The sequence below is a fragment of the Giraffa tippelskirchi genome, chromosome 12 (genome assembly GCF_054371585.1).
Source record: "Giraffa tippelskirchi isolate mGirTip1 chromosome 12, T2T-mGirTip1v1.2.pri, whole genome shotgun sequence".
Taxonomy (NCBI): Eukaryota; Metazoa; Chordata; class Mammalia; order Artiodactyla; family Giraffidae; genus Giraffa; species Giraffa tippelskirchi.
In genome coordinates this window covers 45,297,635-45,321,454 of record NC_137286.1, presented here as the reverse complement: position 1 = coordinate 45,321,454, position 23,820 = coordinate 45,297,635, and the positions used below count along the sequence as shown (strand labels likewise).

General features: G+C 54.4%; 2 protein-coding genes across 8 annotated transcripts; one reads left to right on the top strand and one right to left on the bottom strand.

The window, feature by feature from the left end:
* Positions 1-371: 371 nt before the first annotated feature.
* On the bottom strand, positions 372-15,153 carry UNC45A (unc-45 myosin chaperone A). 5 transcript variants are annotated; one of them, XR_014070477.1, is made up of 20 exons: positions 15,065-15,153; positions 14,714-14,875; positions 14,491-14,527; positions 14,032-14,207; positions 11,721-11,813; positions 11,054-11,221; positions 9,745-9,913; positions 9,307-9,477; positions 8,058-8,229; positions 6,786-7,086; positions 5,476-5,570; positions 5,105-5,246; positions 4,592-4,732; positions 3,971-4,098; positions 3,714-3,780; positions 3,173-3,286; positions 2,833-2,953; positions 1,413-1,530; positions 1,152-1,307; positions 372-994 (listed from the first exon to the last, which is right to left on the bottom strand). XR_014070477.1 is itself a non-coding variant. In XM_081547025.1 (20 exons), exons 1-20 carry the CDS (start codon positions 15,113-15,115, stop codon positions 864-866), a joined length of 2,712 nt encoding a protein of 903 aa, XP_081403151.1. In that variant the 5' UTR covers positions 15,116-15,153; the 3' UTR covers positions 372-863. The 5 variants fall into 5 exon arrangements, 4 of the variants coding, with proteins under 4 accessions (XP_081403151.1, XP_081403149.1, XP_081403152.1 ...); XM_081547025.1 differs by having other exon boundaries at positions 1,148-1,307; positions 2,838-2,953; XM_081547023.1 differs by having other exon boundaries at positions 2,838-2,953.
* Positions 15,154-18,282: 3,129 nt separating this feature from the next.
* HDDC3 (HD domain containing 3) lies at positions 18,283-19,915 on the top strand. Of its 3 annotated transcripts, XM_081547086.1 has the most exons (4): positions 18,283-18,432; positions 18,754-18,809; positions 18,917-19,157; positions 19,459-19,915. In XM_081547086.1, the coding sequence occupies exons 1-4, from the start codon at positions 18,321-18,323 to the stop codon at positions 19,587-19,589; spliced, it is 540 nt and encodes a 179-aa protein (XP_081403212.1). In that variant the 5' UTR covers positions 18,283-18,320; the 3' UTR covers positions 19,590-19,915. The 3 variants fall into 3 exon arrangements, 2 of the variants coding, with proteins under 2 accessions (XP_081403212.1, XP_081403211.1); XR_014070478.1 differs by having other exon boundaries at positions 18,283-18,809; positions 18,884-19,157; XM_081547085.1 differs by having other exon boundaries at positions 18,283-18,809.
* The last annotated feature ends 3,905 nt before the right edge of the window (positions 19,916-23,820 follow it).

The following is a 23,820-nucleotide window of genomic DNA, read 5'->3' as shown; positions in this document are numbered from 1 at the left end:
GACTGAACTGAATGCATTTATATCCATGTAACTAAATACTGATTTGCTCCCCAACGTTTACCCTTTGACCTTCTAACAGGGATAAGCAACTCAGCAGACCTTGGGTGGGAATCCATTTGATCCCCTCCCTAGAGGTGACTGTGCTGCTGTAAAGCTGCCCACACTACTCAATCATGCCCAGCTCCCGCTCCATACTCTGGCCCACTGCCAGCCCTCCCTGCCTGCTGACAGAGCACATACTTGAGTTCCACATACTTCCTTTTATTTTTTTGGCCATATTGGCACATGGGATCTTAGTTCTCTGACCAGGGATCGAACCTGCAGCCCCTGCCTTGGAAACACGGAGTCTTAACCACTGGACCACAATGAAATCCCTCCACAAGCTTTTATTAGAGGATCAGAGGTGGTCCTGCTAGCAGGCTCAGGTGATGCTCATAGCTGGTGAGGCTGTTTGCTGTGTCCTTCCCAATACCAGGAACCCACAGGCTGAATTAGGACACGCTGTCCCCATTCCCAGCTGTCTTAGTAGTATAGGAAAAAGTGCCCTGCCATGTGAGGCCGGAGGCCGGAGGCTGTGCTGGGAGAGCAGGGCTGTGAACGTGCTCCCTGACTCAGAACAGAGGACATCAAAGGGCAGCTGGGAAGGAGAGGCCAGATGTTTGCATCCCAGCCCCCACCAGCCAGTCTGTCCTTGCTCCTTGTGCTGTGATGGGTAGCGTGTGCGAGAGGCAGGCCCTCATTTTCCGTCCTGGCTGGGTTTGATAAGCCCATATTCCACCGCTTTCCCCAGACAAGCTGTGGCCGCCCTGGTGACCGGGCTCTCCTTGTCCTTGGCCAGCACCGACAGGATCTCCAGCACCTCACTATCCATCAGGGTGCTGGCCATCTCCCTCGAGGCCTCCACCATGTTCAGCACCACCACAGCGCCCCGGTGCTGCAACTCCTGGCTGGGGCTCAGAAGCAGGGCCTGCAGGATCTCCAGCCAGTGTGTGGTCTGCCGGAAACAGGGCAGTGTGACCACGGAGCAGCAGGGAGCCCTGGCAGCAAACACCACCCGCACACCCTGGGACTGCCTTCCACCAACCGACCGCCAGCAGTCAGTAGGGGTTCCTGGCCCACCTCCCCTGTCTCCACCAAGAAGAGGCACTGACCACTTGGGGGATGCGGCTGCAGAGTGAGGGCCGCATGGAGGTGAGCATAGCCAGGCCCCCGGCGGCCGCCCGCCGCAGCAGCTCGTCATCCTCGCCGCTGTATAGCACCAACAGCTTCAGCCGGTCATTGCCCGTGGCCTCAAAGAGGTCCTGCACCTGTGGCCACGAGTGGGGAGGGAGCAAGTCAGATGGGGCAAAGCCCAGCCAGGGCCGGGTACTCCTGGGTGCCTGCCTGGCGTGACTGCCTGGACCAGTCCTCACCTCCTTGCTCATGGCCAAGTTACACATGCATTCCGTGGCTGCACGGCGGAGCATCTCATGCTCCTCAAACATGTAGCCCTCGATCATGGGCACAGCCTTCTCCTTCAGAATCTTCTGCCTGCGGGGCCAAGGGTGGAAGGGTTAGCATCACCTGAGCGTTTGCATCCATCACTCCCAGCCCTGTTTCCCCAACAACAAGCCTTGGGCCAAGGATTTCCCTGGGCAACATGCAGAGACCTCCCTGCGCAAGTTTGAAGCCACCAGGCAGTGGTTTCCAGCTTTCTAACCCGGCCGAGGAGATAGCACGTGGGACCTTGGAAAATGATCTCAACTAGGAGTTAGGAGACCTGGGGGTGATGATGGCGATGCTAACATCTTAACATTTGAGCACTCACCCTGACCCAGCACTTGGAATCTTACTTAATCCTCATCATAGGGACTTCCCTGGTGGTCCAGTGGCTAAGACTCCGTGCTCCCAATGCAGGAGGTCCAGGTTCCATCCTTGGTCAGGGAACTAGATCTCACATGCCACAACTTAAGATCCTGCATGCTGCAACTAAGACCTGGCGCAGCCAAATAATAAATATTTTTTAAAAAATCCTCACCATAGCCCTATGGTAAAGATGCACGTGTGATTATCACTACTATTTTGCAGAAGAGGAGACTGAGACTGAGTAGTCTCACCATTAGTGACAGTAATACATATTGTTGGACATATCGCTAGGAGTCAGGCATCTAGGTAGTAAATGCTTTTACCTGCATTTTCTCATTTAATCCTCCTCACTGCTACTCCAAGAGATAGGTATATAACCATTCCATTTCACAGAGGGGGAAACTAAGGCACAGAGGGGTTAAATTACTTGTAAGGTTACACACTAATAACCAGTAAAGCCAGGATTTGAACCCAGGTGGTCTGACTCCAGGGCCTGCACTCTTATGGCCTAGTTCCTTGCCCTTTCGCAGAACACTGCACAAATCACGCCTCTCGGCCTGTCTGGCAAATAAGTAACTGAGGAGCACACTCCAAACTGTAAAGTGCTGGACTTCCCTGGTAGTCCAGTGGATAAGAATCTGCCTGCTATGCTGGGGACATAGGTTCGATCCCTGATCCGGGAAGATCCCACATGCCGAGAATCAACTGTAAGCCCACGTGCCACAACTACTGAAGCCTGTGCCAGGGTGCCTAGAGCCTGTGCTCTGCTACCAAAGAAGCTAACACAATAAGAAGCCCGTGCACAGCAATGAGGAGCAGCCCCCATTCACCGCAACTACAGAAAACCAGCGTGCAGCAACTAAGACCCAGCACAGCCAAAAATAAAGTAAGTAAATGAATAACAATAACAACAAAAAAACTGTAAAGTGCTTTCCTGGGAATGGTCTAAACTACGGTGCCCTACCCAGGCCCCGCATCCCTGCGGACCTCACCGGAGCCTCTCGCTGATCCCCGCCAGGTTCGTTAGAGCCATGAGTGCCTCAAAGTTCTGCAGGCCGGAGCAGTTGAGGTGCAACAGGGAGACGAGGGGCCGGACCACCTCGTAGATCTGCAATACACACCCATGCATCAGGGCTACCCGCCCCAGCTCTCCTGACCCCACCAGCCCTGCAGATGGGAGTCCAGCCCCCAAAAGGTCGCCCTCCCCACCCCAGGGCCCAGCAGAGCCGACACTGCCCCATGGAGGAGCCACAGCCCGAGTGAAAGGCCAGGAGGGCCCACTGAGGGGGTGGAGGACAGGCCAGGGCTGGGGCAGGAAGACACGCACCCGCTCGCCAGGAAAGGTCATCTCTGGGTTGGAGGTGATGGTGAGCTTGGCGAGAGCCTGGGCTGCCTTCGTCTGCCCCACGTCAGTGCCTTCCAGGGCCAGTGGGAGCAGAGCCTGTGGGACAGGCCCATCAGCACCCAGGGTGCAGCCAGGATCATGAGGCCCGAACCATGAGGCCCGAGGCCCTGACTGCGCCACCCTCGCCTCTCCCGTCTCTCTCCCCGCGCTTGACCACACACCCACTCACACCCTCTCACTTCTGAGGCCTCCCAGCAAGCTACCCAGATGCTTCTGGAAAACACTTATTAAGGGCTAGATGTGGACTGTGCCGGGCATGGGGCCATAAAGGTCAATGACACAGGAACGCCCCGACCCTTGTAGCCACAAAGTCCAGGGCCCTTCAGCGTCACTCACGCATCAGGAAGACATTCCTGCTGGCTGCTAATGACATTTCTCTGTCCCCATCCAACACCGATCTCGGCTGTGGCAGCCACTGAGTCATGTTTTGTGGCCCATCCTGAAGGAGTCTGAGCCAGCTTACCTTGCCCCCTCCCTGAGCAACCACAGTGCCGCGGTCCTCGACCTCTTCCACCAAAGCCAGGAAGACCCTGCGGGGAGAGTGCCGGGCTGGGCAGGCGGGCTGGGGCTCGGGCGGGCAGACCTTCCGCGCCCCAGTTCAGCAAAGGCAGACTGCCAGGTGGGCGGCCCCTCTTACTCCAGGAGCCCACTGCACCAGCAGCAGCTCCCTCTGTAGTTTCATCAGCAGTGGGGAGGCTGATGGGCAGGGAGCAGGCTCACCTGGAGAGCAGCTCCCTGCAGGAACTGGTCAGCACAGGGCTCTCGGTCTTCACCATGCACGTCATGGCCGACACCACACCGGCCGCCAGCAGCTTCTTCACCCGAGCCCGCACGAAACTCGGCTTGTCCTGGGGAAGGAGGCAGCTGAGCAGAGGGACCTCAGCTGATCGGGCAGGGGAGAGGGGAACCCTTCTCATGGCACACATTGATGGGCATGACAACAAAGGGAAAGAGGACTTCCCTGGTGGTCCGGTGGTTAAAAAGTCACCTGCCGGTGCAGGGGACATAGGTTCGATCCCTGGTCTGGGAAGATCCCACATGCCGCAGGAGACTAAGCCCGTGATCCACAACTACCGAGCCTGAGCTCGAGAGCCCGTGCTCTGCAACAAGAGAAGCCACCGCAACGAGAAGCCTGTGCACGGCCACTCGAGAGTAGCCCCTGCTCACCACGCCTAGAAAAAAGCCAGAGCAGCACAAAGACCCAGTGCTGCCAAAAATAAACACACAAATCAATTAAGTTAAAAAAAGATTAAGAGAGAAAGAAACCCACTTAAACAGAAGGCGCATCTGCTGTGGATGCCTCAGGTCAGCTGGCCCCCCACGACGCGGAGGTCCCCTCACCTTGGGGTGCTGCTCGGGCACGTGCTGCTTGGCATACTTGGCCAGCTCCACCATCTTGGGGTCCGGCTCCTCGTAGTCGTAGCTGTTGGTGCAGTTCACCAGCGCGGAGGCCACCGCGAAGAGCACCGACCTCTCTTCGGACTGCCGGGAGGGGGCAGAGGGGCCGTCAGCGGCCAGCCCGGGGGCAGAGCAGCACCGGGGTCAGTGCTGCCCAGGCTCCCAGTTCTACCCTCGGCTGGGCCCCCCGGGCACCAGGATGAATCCGGGCACCTCCCAGGCCCCAGGGTGGCCCCCGACTTTGGGAGCTCCTGCACTTGACCTCCCCGACTCCTCCTAAGAGAGTGTCCCTTCTGACACAGCTGGCGCCAGTCAGAACGCCCAGGCCACACAGGGCAGTCACTTGGGCTACCAGCCCTGTGTCACAAACGCCGTTGGTCACAACCTGCCAAGAAAGCCCCTTGGGCTCTAATCCTAGTCACCGTCCCTGGACGACTGCAGGAACCCAGGGGCTACCTTGCTGAGCTGGAACAGAGCCTTCAGGGCAGCTGTATCCTCCACAAACTCTTCCTTCACATCGGCATCAAAGGTGAGGTAGGCCAGGCCCTCCACTGCCCAGCGCCGCGTGCCCACATCCATCTGGTCATTGCACAGCCACCTGGGGGCGTCCAGGGCACTGATGACTATCAGAACGAGCAGGGGGGTGGCAGAGGGGCAGCAGGAGGGGCACCCCAGGACCCAGGGGGCAAAAGCCAGTGGTTGGGGCATCCCCACCACATGCGGAAGTAGTTCACGTGGAGGGTCTGCCTGGGGAGGACAGAGGACTCCCCTCTTCTCTTGAGGTCTGGCCAGTAGGCAGGGAGCCACGGCCATGCTAAACCACTCACTTTCGACACTGCTTGGCCAGCTTAAGAGTGGAGCCTTCGGCAAACTGCTTCATGCTAAAGTCAGTCCCTCCGGCTGAGCCAAGCTTACAGAGCCCCTGGAAGAGAGGGTGAGAACCAGCTGTTGGCCAAGGGACAGAGGCAGGGCAGGGCTCCCCCCCAGCACTCTGCCAGGCTCCCGGGGGGCCAGGTACACCCCCACCAGGCTACCAGCTGGACTGTGCTGTGCTAAGTCACTTCAGTCGTGTCCGACCCTTTGCGACCCTATGGACTGCAGCCCACCAGGCTTCTCTGTCCATGGGATTCTCCAAGCAAGAATATTGGAGTGGGTTGCCACACCCTCCTCCAGGGGATCTTCCCAACCCAGGGATTGAACCCGCGTATCTTATGTCTCCTGCACTGGCAGGTGGATTCTTTACCACTAGTGCCCCCTGGGAAGCCGACAGAACCAGCTGCTAGGGTGGCCATGTGGTAGCATCTGAGAGAGACTGACATGCTGACCACTGTGCTGGCCCGGGCCCCACCCTCCTGATGTGCACCGGGACTTGCTCTGTTCCTTCCCATCTCACACCAAGGAAGCTCTTGACTGGCGGAGCTAAGATATGTGTGGGGAGAAGACAGGTGCCTCAGCCAAGGTCAGGATCCCCATGGGAGGGAGAAACCCAGGACAAGGTCCTCCTCCCCGAAAGAGGAGGACCGGCTTCCTCCAGGGGCAGGGCTGCATCAGGCTCACAGGGGTCTGGTGTTCCCTAGACCACTGGCCCTGGGGGCTGCCTGGCAGCCCAACCTGTTCACACAGCCCCCGGACCTGCCTGGCCTAGTGTGTCCTCCAAACTCCTCTGGAGCCGCTCCCACCACCCACTGTGGGCAGCCCAGGCTGCCTGCATTCTTAGGTGTCCTCTCTGTTCAAGGCTCACCTCCTCCTCCTCCTCCCCAGGAGGAGCCAGGGCCCTGCTCTGGCCTTGACAAGGCCCTGAAAGTGAAAGTCGCTCAGTCGTGTCCAACTCTTTGCGACTCCATGAACTGTATAGCCCGCCAGGCTCCTCTGTCCATGGGATTCTCCAGGCAAGAATACTGGAGTGGGTTGCCATTCCCTTCTCCATGGGACCTTCTCAACCCAGGGATGGAACCCAGATCTCCCACACTGCAGGCATATTTTTTACTGTCTTGAGTGATCAGGGAGACCCTTCGACAAGGCCCTGCACATCCCCCGTTTTCACCAAGCGTGTGCTGAGGCTGCACCCTGAGACACGGGCCAGCCAGGGCCCCCAGCCTGACCGCCTGCTGGCTCGGCCCAGTCCTGCCCATCTCACCACCAGCGCCCGGATGCGGATGCTGTCCTTTTCGCTGTGCTTGTACAGGTCTTTGAGTAGCGAGACGCCGTTGGCCGTGATGAACGAGGCCCGCTTGGCCTTGCCGGCCGCGTGGATCAGGGCCTCCACGGCCACCAGCTGCTCCTCCTCCTGCTCCGAGGCGCACAGGGCAATCACGCTCTCCATGACGCCGTTCAGCTCCAGGGCCCGATTGCCGGCGTCACATGGGCCCTGCAGGAGGCAGGACACCGTCTGGATGGCCCGCAGCTTCCCGGCCAGCCCGTGGCCCTCAAACCAGCTCCTGCGGGGCACAGGGTAGCACTTGTCACATCACAGCCAGCACAGAGAGACTGCCCTTCCCTCCCGCCTCCTCCACTGGCCAGGCATCTGCAGGATGTGGGCAACAACTGCAAGAAAAGCTGCCAGCGGGAACACCAGGACACCACCGGGGTTCTTCATCCAGGCTTTCATTCGAGTCCCACCCCACCCCCGATGACTTGCCATCTAACACAGGTCGCTGTCACTCACGCCACCCCGTCTCCTTCCCTGTAGTCACTGAGGTCTGAACGTGGGCCACTTACTCCATGACTTGTTATCCACCAGGCTGCTCCCAGCTGTGAGCCCTTAAGGGTGAGGACTGTGAAGCAGCACTGGTGTGTCAGGACGGACACACGGCGTGTGCTCAGTGAACACTACGTGCTGGAGGACACTGGCTGCACTAGATAGCTTGAGAGTTTGTGCGTATTCAGTCGTGTCCAACTCTGTGACCCCCATGGACTGTAGCCCGCCAGGCTGCTCTGTGCATGGGATTCTCCAAGCAAGAATACTAGAGTGGGCTGCCATTCCCTATTCCAGGAAATCTGCCCGACCCAGGGACTGAACCCGTGTCTCTTTCATCTCTTGTACTGGCAGGCAGATTCTTTAGCAATGAGCCACCCACACTGGAGGAGAACTGATGTAAGAAATAATATCCTTGGGGACTTCCCTGGCGGTCCAGTAATTAAGACTGTGCTTCCACAGCAGGGGGAATGGGTTTGAGCCCTGGTCAGGGAACAGATCTGATACACTAAGCAGTGTGGGAAAAATAAATAAATAAGTAAGAAAGAACATCCCTGAAGAGGGACTCTGAAACAACAAGTGGCCCTTGGGACCACTCTGACTCTCACAAGTCCTCCCCAAGGCCATTTCTCTGATGGAAAACCTTTCACCGCTGTCTCTCCCCAAAGAGTCAGCACTCTCGAGGGAGCACTGGCTGTAGGAGGGCTCCCTTACTTGATGTAGTTTTCACAGAGTCGGTGGAAATTCTCCCTCTCGGCATCACACTTCAGGTCATCGAAGAGCTTGCTGAGCAGAATGGAGGCACTCATGCGGCTGTTTGCCGTCACCGTGAGCTCCCCAGGAGGGTCCTGCACAGAGCCCCCCACCTCCAGGATCTTCTTCAGACCTGAAAAGACACCCTATTCAGACAGCAGAACACAGTTCCAACCCCGATGGGTGAAGGGAAGAGGTCTCCACTCGCACGAGGTCACAGAGTACAGGCAGATTCACAGAATCGGGCTGGCGGACCCACTGTCTACGGGGGGGCAGGTTTGAGGTCAGCAAACGACCTCAGAACTTAAGGCCTGTGTGCTGGCCCTGCCTGTGGGGCCGAATGCTCTGGGGCATGGAGGTTCCTCACAGCTGCAAAACTGCAGGTAAAATAACCTCATGCCTCATCGGATCATTGGGATAACAAGAAAAGATGAGTTCCCAACAGGCTTGCTCACGCTGGGACTTTGCCAACCTTTCCTTATGTTTCTTTAGGGGAAAGGAGAAGCGTGAACTTCTATATTAAACTGTAAGAACTTTCCCCCTGTGTACAGAAGTAACACACACTCAATGAAAAAAACTTGACACAGAAAGCTGACCCAGCCTCCCTGTTAACCTGCTCGTGGGCCTGCTCGACGTGTGGGCGAGTCCACACGTACATGGCTGAAAGGTCCGATGCTGCCGGAGGGTATAGCACGGGGCACATGCGCTTCAGCGTAGACACACATGCTGGGTGCAATCGCTCCTGGGGTCGCACAGGCCCAGCCATCTGAGCAACATGCCACACATATGCTTGGTCTATTTATTTACCTACCTATAAGTGTATGGCCAATAACTGTTAGCCACTCAGTTATGTCCAACTCTAAGGAACCCAACGACTGTAGCTCACCAGGCTCCTCTGTGCATGGGATTCTCCAGGCAAGAATACTGGAGTGGGTTGCCATTCCCTTCTCCAGGGAATCTTCCTGACCCAGAGATCAAACCATGTCTCCTGCACTGGCAAGAGGATTCTTTACCTTCTGAGCCACCAGGGAAGCCCTATCTACCCGTATTTCTATTTATTTACTTATTTATATGCTGTGCCGCATGGGATCCACATGGGATCTTCACTCCCCAACCATGGATTAAACCCAGGTCCTCGGCAGTGACAAGTACAGAGTCCTAACCACGGGACTGCCAGAGAAGTACCTCTTTTTCAAACTCTGTCACCTACCTTGGTCGATAACCCAGAGGGTGAGGCTGTTGTTGGGGTCCTTGGGAGACTTCCGGGGCACCACTTTAATCAGGAGGGTCAGGGCATTGTCTCGGCCTTGGCCCGAGACCCCCACCTCCGTCAGGAGCTCCAGGAGGTTACTGATGAGGACCTTCAGCTCCCGGGCGGGATCTGGCAACGGGAAGACATTCACCGGCTCTACAGTGGCCCAGCCCCGTCTGACCCTGAATTTCCCTGGTAGGGCAAGGGGACCTGCAGCCTGGGCGCTGGTTTCTAGCCTACCCCAGAGGCGCCCCAGGCCCTTAGACCCTAGAGTGAGATGCCGTCAACAAGCCTTTCTCCTGAACAACCTGCAGGTGTAGCCAACCTGGCCAGCTCAGCCCCTGCCTCCCACGACAGCAACACCCACAGGACACAGACCAGCTTCCACTGACTCACCCACGATGATGGCACCTTCTTTGCCGCGGAAGCCCTTTTTGACACCTTCCTTGAGAGCATCGAACATAACCTGCAGCAGGTGGCAGGCAGCCAGGGACACGGCCTGGTTTTCCACGCCCAGCATGGAGACCACCCGCCGGGTTCCCAGCACGCTCAAGGTGGCCACTGTCTGGTGGGGGGAGAGAGGTGGACAGAGCTTCCAGTTGGCAAAAGGCAGCTTCAGAGATCCCTAACTGGGTGTTGGAGAGGGTGGCCAGAGGGGAGAAGACGTGAGTGGAAAGAGCAGCTCCCTGGGAAAGCAGAGTAGGTCTGCCTGAGGGCGAGACCTGGGTGATACCCGGATTCTCTTGTTGGAAGGGCTTCCTAAAGAAAACACTGCAGGGACTTCCCTGGTGGTCTAGTGGTTAAGATTCCAAGTTTCCACTGCAAGGGGTATTGGTTCAATCCCTAGTTGGGGAACTAAGATCCCATAGGGATCCCAGGAAGGCTGCAGGAGGTGGGCAGAATCCACATGATTTTACCAGTTTTAGTTCTGGGAGACCCAGAAATAGAACCCGATCTTGGCCTGACTAGTTTTCACAGGATATTTCACATTTCCACCCCTGATCTAGAAACTGTGGGTTCCTCTAAAAGCTACCGAGAGTCAAGTCCTTGCTCCCTGAGTCCAGCTGGTGCAGGCAAGAGCCAGAGCAGGGACTTGGTGACACCGGCCTGGGACAGGGCTGTGCTGGCTGAATCGTGTGTGCAGGACACCCACAGTCTCCACGGAGAACCATCTCAGGGTCCTGCCCTGCATATCCAGTCACTGACTCGATGGTGAAGATGCTGTGGGTCACGTGACTCACCATGTCACACACTGTGAGGACCTGTGTCCAAGCAAAATGCCAGCCTGATGGCAAGGGAAGGACAGGTGCCCCGTTCTTTGCAAGCAGCGTGCTTTTACCACACGGACAAGGAGGGCATCAGTGACCAGGCATCTCTGAGAAGAGCCGAGGGCAACGCTTGTGAGCTTTCTGACGCACGTGCTCAGGGTGTCCCCGGGCTGCTTACACTCGTTCCTGGCCTCACTTTGTCCCAAATCAGGTTGGTCTTTTTGTCATTTTAATGTTGCCTCTCTTGTTATGTGTCTCCTTATACTCTGCCCTTTGAGTTGAGAGCTATGGGACTTCCCTGGGGGTCCAGTGGTTAAGACTCTGTGGTCCCAATGCAGGGGGCACGGCTTCAATCTCTGGTCAAGGAACTAAGATCCCACATGAGTGGATGGAGACAGACTGACTGAGGCAGTAGCTAGACCCTCCGCCACACCCACCCGTGACTGGTGCTCAGAGCAAATGCCAACTATGGTGCGCAGGGCTGCCAGCATCAGGTCGGGCTCTCCTGTGTCCAGCAGGCGCTGCAAGAGCTGAACCCCATTGCTCCGGAAGATCTTCTCGGCCCCGGCATCCTCCCGGGCCAGCACCACCAGGTTCTGAGACGCCTGCGTCAAAGGAAGTGCATCCTGACGTGAACACTGCACATTGCATGGAGAGAGAAGGCAACCTGAACCTCACTGCTTCCACTGAGCTCAGGGACCTTGGCCATAACCTTCACCGCTCTGAGCATCAGCTTCCTCCTCTATAAGCAGAGGGAAGAGCTCGCTCTGGGAGTTGATGGTTAGCATAAATGGAGCCTTAAGTCCCTGGCAAAGCCTGAAGGGCCAAGTCTGTGACTCAGACACCTCTGTGCACCTGGCTCCTGGCATGAGACCTGAGCACCAGTAGGTGCTCCAGGAACACTGGTTCCCTCTCCGTGGCCCACACTGAGGCCCCAGGCCCTCAGAGCCCCCACTCAGGCTCTGTGAGCCCAGCAGCACCACCTAAGGGGTGATGTGCCAGCAGACCAGGCCAGCAGGGGCTCCTGGGCCAACATCATACACACACACAGGGAGGGGTGGGCAGCACTAGGGGAGTTCAGCCCCCACTCGCCCAGGTCTATACCTTTTGCTTTTTCTCGGTGCCTTTTTCTTGTGGGTCCAATAGTATCTGAAACATCTGCTCCACTTTCGCATCCGTTGAGGACATGTATCTCACCTACGACAAACCAGCAAAGCATGGGAGGAATCACCTCTTGGCCCCAGACAACACATTTCCTCATTGTTCTCTCCAGCTCCTCCCTAGGCCTGGCTCCTGACTCCGGGAGGCACAGCACGGATGTCTGGGCCCAGGCCTCGCACCCAGCTACCTTGGGCAGGAAGAGACTTGCCTGGCAGTTTCTCCCAAACTTCCCTGGGCTATTTCCTTCTCTGAGCTGCTTCCTCCTTGGGTAGCAGGGAGCAGTGCCGATGCTGAAGGCAGTGCCATTCAGAAGGGTGCAAGAAAACCCACTCCTAGGGGGCCGTGTATTGTGTGGCGGTCTGGGTGCACCGCCCATGGCACTGAATCAGCATTTATACCTCCTGCAGGGGAGCCAGCAGGTCATGATGAAGTTGCTGATACCCTGTTTAGGTCAAGGAGTCTCTTTTTGATAGATTTTTTAAAAAATCTGATGACCAACCTCATCCTAGGCCTTTTCCTTCCCCAGGGTTCTGGGCGTGGATAGCACACATGCCTAACACGTGTGTCCTCACTGCCCCTCCTGCATCCACAGTAGACACCACTGATCAATCCCCTCCTAGGCCCAGGCGACGTGCTTCCTAATCCTTCTCAACACAGAGCTCGAGGCAGCCCCTGCAGATCAAATAGACCTGACGCTGAGAGGAAAATAATTTGCTTTCCCAGGTCTCAATCTTTTGATAAGGTGTCTGCCATCATATTACTTGCTTCCACTGGGTCAGCATATTAACATCCAGTTGTCAGGCTAATTCCAACTTGAAAATAGTTAATGATGTTCTTTAGATTCTCTTCTCCTTAATTTTCGGAGAGGGCAATGGCACCCCACTCCAGTACTCTTGCCTGGAGAATCCCATGGACAGAGGAGCCTGGTGGGCTGCAGTCCATGGGGTCGCTAAGAGTCAGACACGACTTAGAGATTTCACTTTCACGCATTGGAGAAGGAAATGGCAACCCACTCCAGTGTTCTTGCCTGGAGAATCCCAGGGACAGCGGAGCCTGGTGGGCTGCTGTATATGGAGTCGCACCAAGTCGGACATAACTGAAGTGACTTAGCAGCAGCAGCAGCAGCTCCTTAATTTTTAAATATGTGAATCATACAAACGTTGTCTCTTTATTTTAAAAATGAACAGATGAAGCAAAATCTCTTTTGAAAAACCCCTGCAAGCCCATTCTTTTCCCTAGCAGTCACACTGTTATCATTATGATGTCTCTCTTTTAAAAGATTTTCCTTTGTAATGACACACCCAAGTGTACCCATGAAAAAAACATGGTATTATTTTGGGTGCATATATGGGGGATTGTTTTAACATAGATGATATCACACTGTCAGCTTTCCACCTCCATACATGACGATCCACCTATTCTCAATAACTACACATAGGTGTCTGTAATAAGGATGTGACTCAATCTGTTTAGCCATTCCCCTATTGCTGGGCATTTTGGCAAGTTCCAATTTTTCATTACTACGAACAAGGCTGAAACAAACATACACACACCTGCTTGCATACATGGACAAGGCTTCTCTAGGGAAGATAGCCAAGAAGTAAACATACTGAATCACAGGATATGCTTTAAGAGATGTGCTAAAGGACTCTCAAAGGAGCTGTACCAATTTACACCCCCTGGAAGCAGTCATGAACAAGCCCACAATCCCCCCAACCTCACCCTATAACTGTCTGTCTCCCTCATTCTAGCAATGTGTACAAACTTTAAATGTCTGCCAAATGGGGCTTCCCCGGTAGCGAGTGGTTAAGAATTTGCCTTCCAATGCAGGGGACATGGATTTGATCCCTAGTCAGGGAACTATGATCTCACATGCAGAGTGGCAATTAAGCCCACGTACCACAACTACTGAGCCCGCCCACTCTGGAGCCCATGCACCACTAGAGAGAAGCCCATACAAGGCATCAAAGATCCTGAGTGAGGCAACTAAGACCCAAAGCAGCCAAAAATAAACATACATTTTTTTTTTAATGTTAAAAATGTTTGCCAAACAGACCACTGAAAAGAATAGCTCCTTGCTGTTCTTTCAATGTGCTTTTTTGTGACCACTGACAAGGCTGCGCATCCTTCTATAAGGTCATTTGCCATCAGTATCCCCTCTTCAGAGATCTGTGATTATAACTTTGCTCCAGATCCATTTTCCAGCGTCCCTCTACCACTGGGCAATGCCTCGCTCTCCCGGTTACTCACATACCTTCTCCTCAATCTGGCCTGCGATGTTCCGCAGGGCCTCCTGGAAAACTTTGTTCTTGGGCTCCAGGCTCACACATCTCTGCAGATCAAGGACAGCCTGGTCGAGGCGGCCCAGTTTCTCTAGGGCTTGGCTCCGCCGGTAAAGTGCTTTGACATCCCCGCCGTCCTTTTCAATGGCTGAGCACAAACAGGAGCTCTGTCAGCACCCGAGAGGCCACCATCTCCAGGCAAGAGCAGTAGGGAAAGATCTCGAGGGCTAGAGGAAGGTGGGGGGACGGATGTGGGGCTCAGTATTTCAGCCTCAGGAAAGGTGAGGGTAGCTGCAGAAAAGGAGATGCCCAGGGAAGGAGGGGGCGGGAAAGAAGGCAGATGTGTTTTAGGGGTGAAAGGAGAAGGAAAAAGTGAGGGCTGCCCACCCTAGAAACCCCAAGGCTCCACCCAAGGGCCCTCATTCCCCTACCTTTGGTTGCCTCTGTTTCTGCTTTCTCATAATCTTCCTGAAACAGAAAATACAGGGCTTGAGATGCTGGTCATCTCCTTTTTCGGGCAAAACTGGATAACAGGGTTGTTCTCGAATCACCTAAAGGCCCAAAGGCCATGTGACAAGTGTGGGGGGACAAGCAGCGGGGGGGTGGGCAAAAGAGGTCCGGGCAGGCGAGGGGAAGGGCAGCCGGCTCCCTCACCAGCTTGAGGTGGCAGGCCGCCCGGTTCCGATGCAGAATGGCCTGGTCCTGGGGCGTTGCGCCCAGACCCAGGGCTTGCGTGTAGGCCGTCAAGGCACCTTCGTAGTCCCCGCATTTGAACAGCTCGTTGCCATCCTTTCGCAGCTGTTCCACGGAGCTGGCCTGTGGAGGGAACGCGTGGAAACGTCGCAGGTGGTTTCAGGGTGAGTAGGGGAGCTACTGGGAGAGGACGCTGGGGGTCGCGGGCGAGTCCCATGGAGCGCCAAACTAAGAGGGAAGAGGCGGCCCGGGAATCGTCCGAGCAGGTGAGAAGTGGAGATGGCCCAGGGGGATGGGTAGATGGGTACGCACCCCGGGGCCGGCAGACTGGGGCTCAGGGGTCCCTGGACCACTCACAGTCATCGCGCCACACACGTCCCGGGCGCGCAGGCGCAGTCTCTGGAGTAGGGTGGGTCTAGGCTCGGGAATCCGCCGCCGGCTGCCCGGCCCCTGTCTTGCGTCAGAGGCGGGGGCGGGGAACGGGCGGGGCCAAGGCGAGAGCGCGCCAGGCGCGGGGCGGTGCTCGGCCCCGGTCCGCAGGCGCGAAGAAGCCCCGGCAGCGCTTAGTCTGTTCCCGCCGAGACCTGCAGGGGGCGCATGGTGGAGGACCTAGAGGGACGCCGGTCGCTGCTGGGGCTCTGGTCTCGGCATCGGTCCCGGCCCCGGCCCCGCCCTCGAACGCGGCAGAAATGCACAAGGTCTGCAGTCATCAGGGCCACGAGCAGCAGGCTGTAAAGGCTCAGCGCTAGGAGCGGGCCCGGACCCCTGTGAGAGACGGGAGGGTATCAGGATGCAGGCCCCAGCCGTTCTCGCTGCTTCATGTTACAGAGCCCCCGAGAGTCTGTAGAAAGCTACCCAGAAAAGTGCAGAATGTGTAAATACAAACTCAGGGAGCTCACAGGTACCCTGAAGTTATCCACGGACAGATTCAGGATTGAAAACTCCGACGATAATACATGTTTGATCAAACCCCGACTGCAAGGAGATCCAACCAACCAGTCAATCCTAAAGGAAATCAGTCCTGAATATTCACTGGACGGACTAATGCTGAAGCTGAAACTCCCAATACTTTGGCCACCTGATGCGAAGAACTAACTCACTAGAAAAGAAAGACCCTGATGCTGGGAAAGATTGAAGGCAGGAGGAGAAGGGGACAATAGAGGATGAGATGGGGGATGGCATCGATGGACTTGAGTTTGAGCAAGTTTGCCTGGCGTGCTGCAGTCCATGCGGTCGCAGAGTCGGACACGACTGAGCGGACTGAACTGAACTGATAATACATGTACTCCAGACTGCAAGATCCTTTCAGTATTGACACCCATCCAACCCCACCTGCCACACAACACCTACAGTGACTCCCTGTTACCCATTCTCACAGCCCCCTGAACTTTTCCTTCACAGATTGTTTTGTAATCATGTATTTAGGTGATTTTATGTTTGAGATCTGTCTGTAAACTACAAGCCTCCCACCCCAGAAATCAGGAACAGAGTCCAAGATACTGGAACACCCTGTCAGCGTTCCAGTGGCTCTGGGGTTGGAGTTCTCACCTGAAGATGGGAGGAGGCCGAAGGGCGGACAGATTGACCTGGTTCAACGCCTCAAATTCAGCCTGAGTGCAGCAGAAGCCCCCTGCAGCCTGCAGGTGGCAGCAGTAGGCTTCCTCCGGGGTGTCAGAGAGCCGAGGGCAGAAGAAACCCGGGTAGTGATGGCCATCAGCATCCCAGGTGGTCTGGCACAGGTGGGGGTGGTAGGCCAAAGCTGAAGGGAGGGGCGAGGGGGGCTGGAGACAGGCAGGAATGATCTACCCACATCCCATTCACCCCTTTTGGAGAGTAAAAGGGGTCAACTATTATCAGAAGGGTAAGCTTTCTCTCTCCTCACCAGCTCCCCAGAGTAGCCTATACCTGCTAAAAAAGCAAAGCACCGGAGGGGGTGGTGGGCAGAGGAGAGCACTGTACCTGACAGGGAGGCCGGCTGAGCACGCATCATCCAGCTGAAGAACAGCAGCAGCCCCACCAACAGGCCTGTCAGCAGAGGGCCTGACCTCCTCTGGAAGCCCATGAGAGGTCAACTCCACTTCCACCTCGGCCCTGATCCTAGAAACCCCAACAGCTCTATTTCTAAGCCACAGATGCAGTCAGTAAGGAAATAAAAATCAAAGCACCGTTAACATAAACCTAAAGCTTCTCTGTCACAGACCTCTAGCGAGAGATGAAAGTGATTGAGTTTCTGTCTTCTGTTGAAAAACGTGGGGATTGTGGCTCCATGCTGCCTAAGGTTCTCTGAGCTGAAGGGGAAAAGGCTCAGAAGGCTGGAGGGCCAAATGAGGAATGAGCCAAGAGTTGAGCCACTAGCCTGAAGAACAGACACGCGTTTAGAACCAGATATGTTTCTCTCTACCCACTCTTAACTTTCAGGCTGCCGTGGAAGCCATGGGAATTCAGCCTGTTCCATTTCAGGCCCCAGGGACCTCGTTTCCAGCATTTGGGGCTTTCCTCTCTAACTTCTGCATCATGGCAACCACCAAGACTAGCTGAAAAGCAAGAGCAAGTACTTTCGTTAACTTGTCCCCTGAGTCCTCATTGGCCCCAGCTACCAGCCAAAGTACAAAAGCTGCTAATCAGTTGGAGTAAACTTAGCATTCAGCCAACCCCACTTCACAGGGACAGCTCTTCCAGGGTCTCCCAGTCTCAGCAAACCTCATACTTCATAGATACTGTCTGCTGAGACAGGGGATTTCTCCAAAAGACCAGAGGCCACCAGCCCACAGTGTTGTGTTGTTGTAGTGTCTACTGAGGCCTGACAACGTCATTCTCTCAGAACAACAGTGACAACGCTCATAAGCCCAGGCGCCCCACAGCAGTGCCTGGGGACTGAAGTAGGAACCCTCAAGGCACAAGAAAGACATGCAGAGTTTGTTCCTGGCACCTGAGAGCAAAGAAAACAGTTCCTGCAGAAACAGCACTGCAGCCTGAGAGTCTTAAGTCTGAAACCATCACGGAGGGCTCCCACTGTAAGTTCCAATTTCCAGAACGTCAGACCCCGAGGGTCTTCTGGGCCCTAGTGTGAGGCTCCTTTGCCTATAGCAACCAGGCCATTCTTTCAGGGAGAACTATTTTTAGAGCACTTTGAGAATGTTCAGAGCATTGGCAGCTTGAAAATTGTCTTTTCATGGTGGGAGAGGGTCCTCCCCAAAGAAGCTGTCTCTGGCCTAGAGGCTAGGTGACTTGCTCTCTCTCCAAGTTACCACAGTCCCCTGCCCCTTCCTGCTCCGGACACAGTGAGGCCACTGTCTTCTTGTCTGTTTTCCTCCTTCTCCTAGGCTTCGAGCTCCCAGAGAGCCAGGCCATATTCTTCCTGCACCCTCGGCAAAGCACACTTAACCAGGAGCTGTTATGCTGTGGGCAGCAGCTTCCCACACCCAAGGCCCACTCGTGAGACCCGGAAGAACGCGTCCGGGCCAGACTCCACCATATCCAGGGCCTCCGCGGCGCCAGGGGGCGCTGTGGACGCTGGGTCCACGCTCCCTGGGCGCCTGGGACCTAAGGTAGCCGCCCCACCTGCGCGATGGGCTCCGAGGTGGCCCAGCTGCTGGAGGCTGCTGACTTCGCGGCCCGAAAGCACCAATGGCAGCGGCGGAAGGACCCCGAAGGGACCCCCTACATCAACCACCCTATCGGTGGGCGCGCCGCCGGGGGAGCCACGGCTGTAGCCTCCAGGGGGTGGGGACCGGGAAGGGAACGCGGAGGGCTTGCAGCTCCTCGGGCACCTAGTCGGTACCAAGTTTTGTGCCAGGCACAGTTCGTGTTTAAGACTCACAGCGACCTGGGGCGGTCGGCATGGCTGTTCCCTGTGTACAGTGGACATCCAAAAACAAAAAAAAAGAGTAAAGGACTTGCCCAAGGTCACCCCACTAGTGAGGGGAGGCCACCTTTGGCTCTGCAGAACCCACATCACGCCGCCCTGAACCCGCTCCTGACTTCCTGCTTTGCCCCGTCAGGTGTGGCTCGGATCCTGACCCACGAGGCGGGGATCACTGACATTGTGGTGTTACAGGTAACTTTCCTCCTCTGCTAGGAGGCTGGGCTGGGAATCAGGGGCCCCAATCAGCTTCTGGCACCCCTTGGCAGGCGTCCCAGGACTGAGTGGGAGCCTGTTCGCAGGCAGCCCTGCTCCATGACACGGTGGAGGACACAGACACCACCCTGGATGAGGTGGAGCTGCACTTTGGGGACCAAGTGCGGCGCCTGGTGGAGGAGGTGACAGATGACAAGACTCTGCCCAAGCTGGAGAGAAAGCGGCTGCAGGTGGAGCAGGCACCCCACAGCAGCCCCGGAGCTAAACTGGTGAAGCTGGCAGACAAGCTGTACAATCTGAGGGACCTGAATCGCTGCATCCCAGAGGGTACGCTCTCCCCCCCTGCTCTGAGGGAAAGAGGAAGGGTATCCATCTTCTTAAGTCACAAGTTGGTCAGTTCCCCTGGAATAAAACCCCAAGTGTTCTTGTTAATTCCCTAGACTAATCTTACTAGACCCCTCTGATCTTTCATACAGTAGAAATACAGAAGCTGGGCCAAGGGGAAGTTTTCAGCACAAATCCTTCCATCAGGAACTCATGGCCCTGCGCCAAGCCCCTCAGGAAGTGGGCAAAATCCAGGGCACTCCTGGACATCAACACGAGCGGTTTTCTGTCCACTCTTACGCAGGATGGTCTGAACACCGAGTCCAGGAATACTTCGAGTGGGCGGCACAGGTGGTGAAGGGGCTCCAGGGAACAAACCGACAGCTGGAAGAGGCTCTAAGGCAGCTATTTAAGGAGCGGGGGCTGACACTCTGAACGGTGTTTGGAGCCATCCTTGCCCAGGCCAGAGAAGATGCATACTCCAGCCTTTCCATGCCTCCCAAGCTCCCTCCCTGGTTCCCTCAGCACAGATATTAGAGACCAAATACACATGTCTTTTCTGACTCTGAAGATCTACCAATTAAGCTGAGCCCCAGATTGTGGGATGATGCACCCCATCCATTTCTAATGCATTCACTGCCCCTCTTCAGGCCTTGGGTCTGTTTGTTGTTTTGCACGCTGGGATCTCTGGCCCCTCAGGGACTTAGGCTTATCTATAAACAGTCTGTAAGTCATTATGCAAAATAAAACATTTGGATAAAGCTTTGAGTTGCTGTTGCTCCTCCTCCAGCCTCCCCAGTGGGGAACCGATGTGTGTGTCAGGAGGAGGTATCTGCTCTTCAGTAGGGCAGGGTTCCAACTGTGTGCCCTCTGGGACAGGTTCCTCAGGTTGAGGGCCTGAACTCCTCGGAGCTTGGTTTCCTTATCAGTGGGATAGGTTGTATAATTATCAGGGTTGAGCTAGGTGACATGCCTGACACATAGATGCTCAGAAATTGGTAGGCTTCCTCACTGAGGAAGTCAGGTGGGAAAGAAGTTGACATATGTATTGGAAAGAAGTGCCACCCTGTTTACTGGCAGGTGTTGCTGAGCTCAGCAGAGTCCCCAGCAGCAACATGATAGGGCCTGTGAGCGGGGGAGGGTCCCTCATACCTCCAGTTGCCACAGAAACCTGCTGTGGTTGGCACCCCACCCTGTCTCACCATCATCCCATCTCTGATTCCTTTCGTTGCTAAGCGACAGGAACTTCCAGGTGCCTCAGGAAGTGGCCTGGGAACTGACTGACCCTTGGAACCCATCAGGGTCTAGGAGAAGGGGCAGAGCTTTTCGAGGTGTCCACCTGAAGGGATCAAGTGAAGTGTTGTTGATCGCTGCTGAGCAGCTGAGGGTTATTAGCCCATTCTAAATGGGTACACTTGTGGGGATGAGGAGGGTTGTTAGGTCAGAGGCCACTTCATGGTCACAAGGTGATTGATGTTTTCTTTTCACATATGTTTCCTAATCTGTTCTTTATAATAACCGGATGAGATAGGCAGGGTAGGGATTATTGTTCTCATTTTACAAAGATGAAATACGAAGCTCAGAGAGGTGAGAAGACTTGTTAGTGATTAAACAGAGGAGTAGTGTCAAAATCAAGACCAGAATCCCTCTTTTTGCCACTGTGGGCCTTTTTAACCAAACAAGACTGAACACAATTGAGGTTAACTCCAACCACGCTAGGACTTCCCTGGTGGCTCAGTGGTAAAGAGTCTGCCTGTCAAGGCAGGGTGAAGGGTTCGATCCATGGTCCAGGAAGATTGCACAAGGTGTGGAGCAACTAAGCCCATGTGGTGCAACTACTGTCCCCACCCCCTAGGGCCTGCACACGGCAACTGCTGAGCTCACATGTTGCAACTACTGAAGCCTGTGCACGCCTAGAGCCTGTGCTCCATAAGCGAAGCCACCACCACAATGAGAAGCCTGTACACTACAGCAAACAGTAGCCCCTGCTTGCCACAACTAGAGAAAGCCTTCGAGCAGCAGCAAACACCTAATGCAAGCCAAAATAGTCTGTATAAACCAAAGTACAACCATTGACATCAGGAAGTTAATGTTAATACATTACTACCTTAAATCTATGATGATAGACCGTGTCACAATTTACTTGTATGCTTACTTTGGCTTTTGCTGGGCTGGGAGTATATCTGGGGACTTTCCAAGCGGTCCATTGGTTAAGACTCTGTGCTCTCACTGCCAAGGGACTGGGTTGAATCCCTGGTTGGGAAACCAAAAAGCCCATAAACCTTGCAGCATGGTCAAAACAAAAAACAATTTTACTTCTGGCCTAGAATTAGGTCAACAGAGATTCCTGGCCCCTCCGAGGATCTGTCCTTAACTGGACTCCATTTCTCTGGGTCTGCATGGCCTCATCTACTGTTCATGGCTGTAGTTGATCTCTCCATTCTTAGTCAAAGGAGATTTCCTTTTGAGTATGACTATGGCATCTGGTCCCATCACTTCATGGGAAATAGATGGGGAAACAGTGGAAACAGTGTCAGACTTTATTTTTGGGGGCTCCAAAATCACTGCAGATGGTGATTGCAGCCATGAAATTAAAAGACGCTTACTCCTTAGAAGGAAAGTTATGACCAACCTAGATAGCATATTGAAAAGCAGAGACATTACTTTGCCTGCAAAAGTCCGTCTAGTCAAGGGTATGGTTTTTACCAGTAGTCATATATGGATGTGAGAGTTAGACTGTGAAGAAAGCTGAGTGGTGAAGAATTGATGCTTTTGAACTGTGGTGTTGGAGAAGACTCTTGGGAGTCCCTTGGACTGCAAGTAGATCCAACCAGTCCTCCCTAAAGGAGATCAGTCCTGAGTGTTCATTGGAAGGACTGATGTTGAAGCTGAAACTCCAATACTTTGGCCACCTGATGCGGAGAGCTGACTCATTTGAAAAGACCCTGATGCTGGGAAGGATTGGGGGCAGGAGGAGAAGGGGACGACAGAGGATGAGATGGTTGGATGGCATCACCGACTCGATGGACATGAGTTTGGGTAAACTCCGGGAGTTGGTGATGGACAAAGAGGCCTGGCGTGCTGTAATTCATGGGGTCGCAGAGTCACACACGACTGAGCGACTGAACTGAACTGATGCTTTTACATTTTTAATATTTAGCATTCTGAGGCAGTAGTTGAGGGGGCGGCAGGACAGGTGTCTACTCAGTTTGAATGCACATCCCCAGGTATTCTGACAAAGGAAACCTGTCTTCCCTCCATCAGTGAGCTTCTCAGGCCGCCATGCTGAACGCTGTGTCTTCCATCTTCAACCCTGTCGTGTTCCAAATGACGAGGAAGCCTCATTCCCAACCCCACATAGGCTTCCTGTGCCTCGATGTCATTCAGTCGCTTAGTCATGTCTGACTCTTTGCAACCCCATGGACTGCAGCATGCCAGGCTTCCCTGTCCTTCACCATCTCCGGGAGTTTGCTCAAACTCATGTCCATTGAGTTGGTGATGCCATCTAACCATCTCATCCTGTCATCCTCTTCTCCTCCTCCCTTCAATCTTTCCCAGCATCAGGGTCTTTTCCAATGAGTAGGCTCTTTGAATCAGGTGGCCAAAGTATTGGAGCTTCAGCTTCAACATCAGTCCTTCCAATGAATATTCAGGATTGATTTCCTTTAGGATTGACTGGTTTGATCTCCTTGCAGTCCAAGGGACTCTCAAGAGTCTTCTCCAACACCACAGTTCAACAGCATCAATTCTTTGGTGCTCAGCCTTCTTTATCGTCCAACTCTCACATCCATACATGACTATTGGAGAAACCATCGCTTTGACTAGATGGACCTTTGTTGGCAAAGTAATGTCTCTGCTTTTTAATATGCTGTCTAGGTTTGTCATAGCTTTTCTTCCAAGGAGCAAGCGTCTTTTAATTTCATGACTGCAGTCACCATCTGCAGTGATGTTGGAGGCCAAGAAAATAAAGTCTGTCACTGTTTCCTGTGCCTACTCTACCTAATTTCAGAGTTCTTTCTGTTCAGGTTTGTTCTCAACTAGCAAGGTCTAAGTCAGGAGCCAAAAATGGATGGACACTCTTTGCAGAATCACTTGGTCCTGGCAACTGTTACAATCAACTTCCCTCTGACCCTACATAAAATTGAGGTTTGATGTGAAGGATCTAGTCTGTCCTCTATCGTTTTTTTTTCTGTGAGAATTGCTCCTTGAAGTGTTTGTTCTTTGTACACATTTTTTGTTAGGGAAAAGCAAAAATTTAGTTCAAAAATCTCTTCTGGATGGGAAGGTCATTCCTACCACTCACACTATTTCCTTCCTCAGAGTGCATGAGCATCATTAGTTAAACACAGTGACAGACAGTGTGGTATGCAGGTCAATTTCAGGGTAAGGATGTCACTGTCTCCACACAGGTTATACTCATCCCCTAGGCAAGCCGAATCAGAGTGCAATGTGGCCTGCCCACCCTGCGCAGGGGGGACCCAGTAAGCTGGCTGTTCTCTTCATGGTTCCCAGCTGGCCACATTCTGGAAACAGAATGGTTCTCCATGGGTAGAGAGTTGCAGAGAGGAATAGAATCCTACCCATTGCCAGTGGTTGAAGTTGTTTCTCTCATGTCCTGGCTGTGTTGTTTTTTTTAATGTGTTTTATTTCACTGAAAATGGATTCG

Coding starts and splice junctions, on each gene's coding strand:
- UNC45A (XM_081547023.1), bottom strand. CDS start 15,115: ATGACTGTGAGTGGTCCAGGGACCCCTGAGCCCCAGTCTGCCGGCCCC. Junction 11,814..14,031: donor CAGGCCAGATTGAGGAGAAG/GTATGTGAGTAA, acceptor GGTTTGTCGTAG/GTGAGATACATGTCCTCAAC. Junction 5,571..6,785: donor TCCGCATCCGGGCGCTGGTG/GTGAGATGGGCA, acceptor CCTCTCTTCCAG/GGGCTCTGTAAGCTTGGCTC.
- HDDC3 (XM_081547085.1), top strand. CDS start 18,321: ATGGGCTCCGAGGTGGCCCAGCTGCTGGAGGCTGCTGACTTCGCGGCC. Junction 18,810..18,916: donor CTGACATTGTGGTGTTACAG/GTAACTTTCCTC, acceptor GCCTGTTCGCAG/GCAGCCCTGCTCCATGACAC. Junction 19,158..19,458: donor GAATCGCTGCATCCCAGAGG/GTACGCTCTCCC, acceptor ACTCTTACGCAG/GATGGTCTGAACACCGAGTC.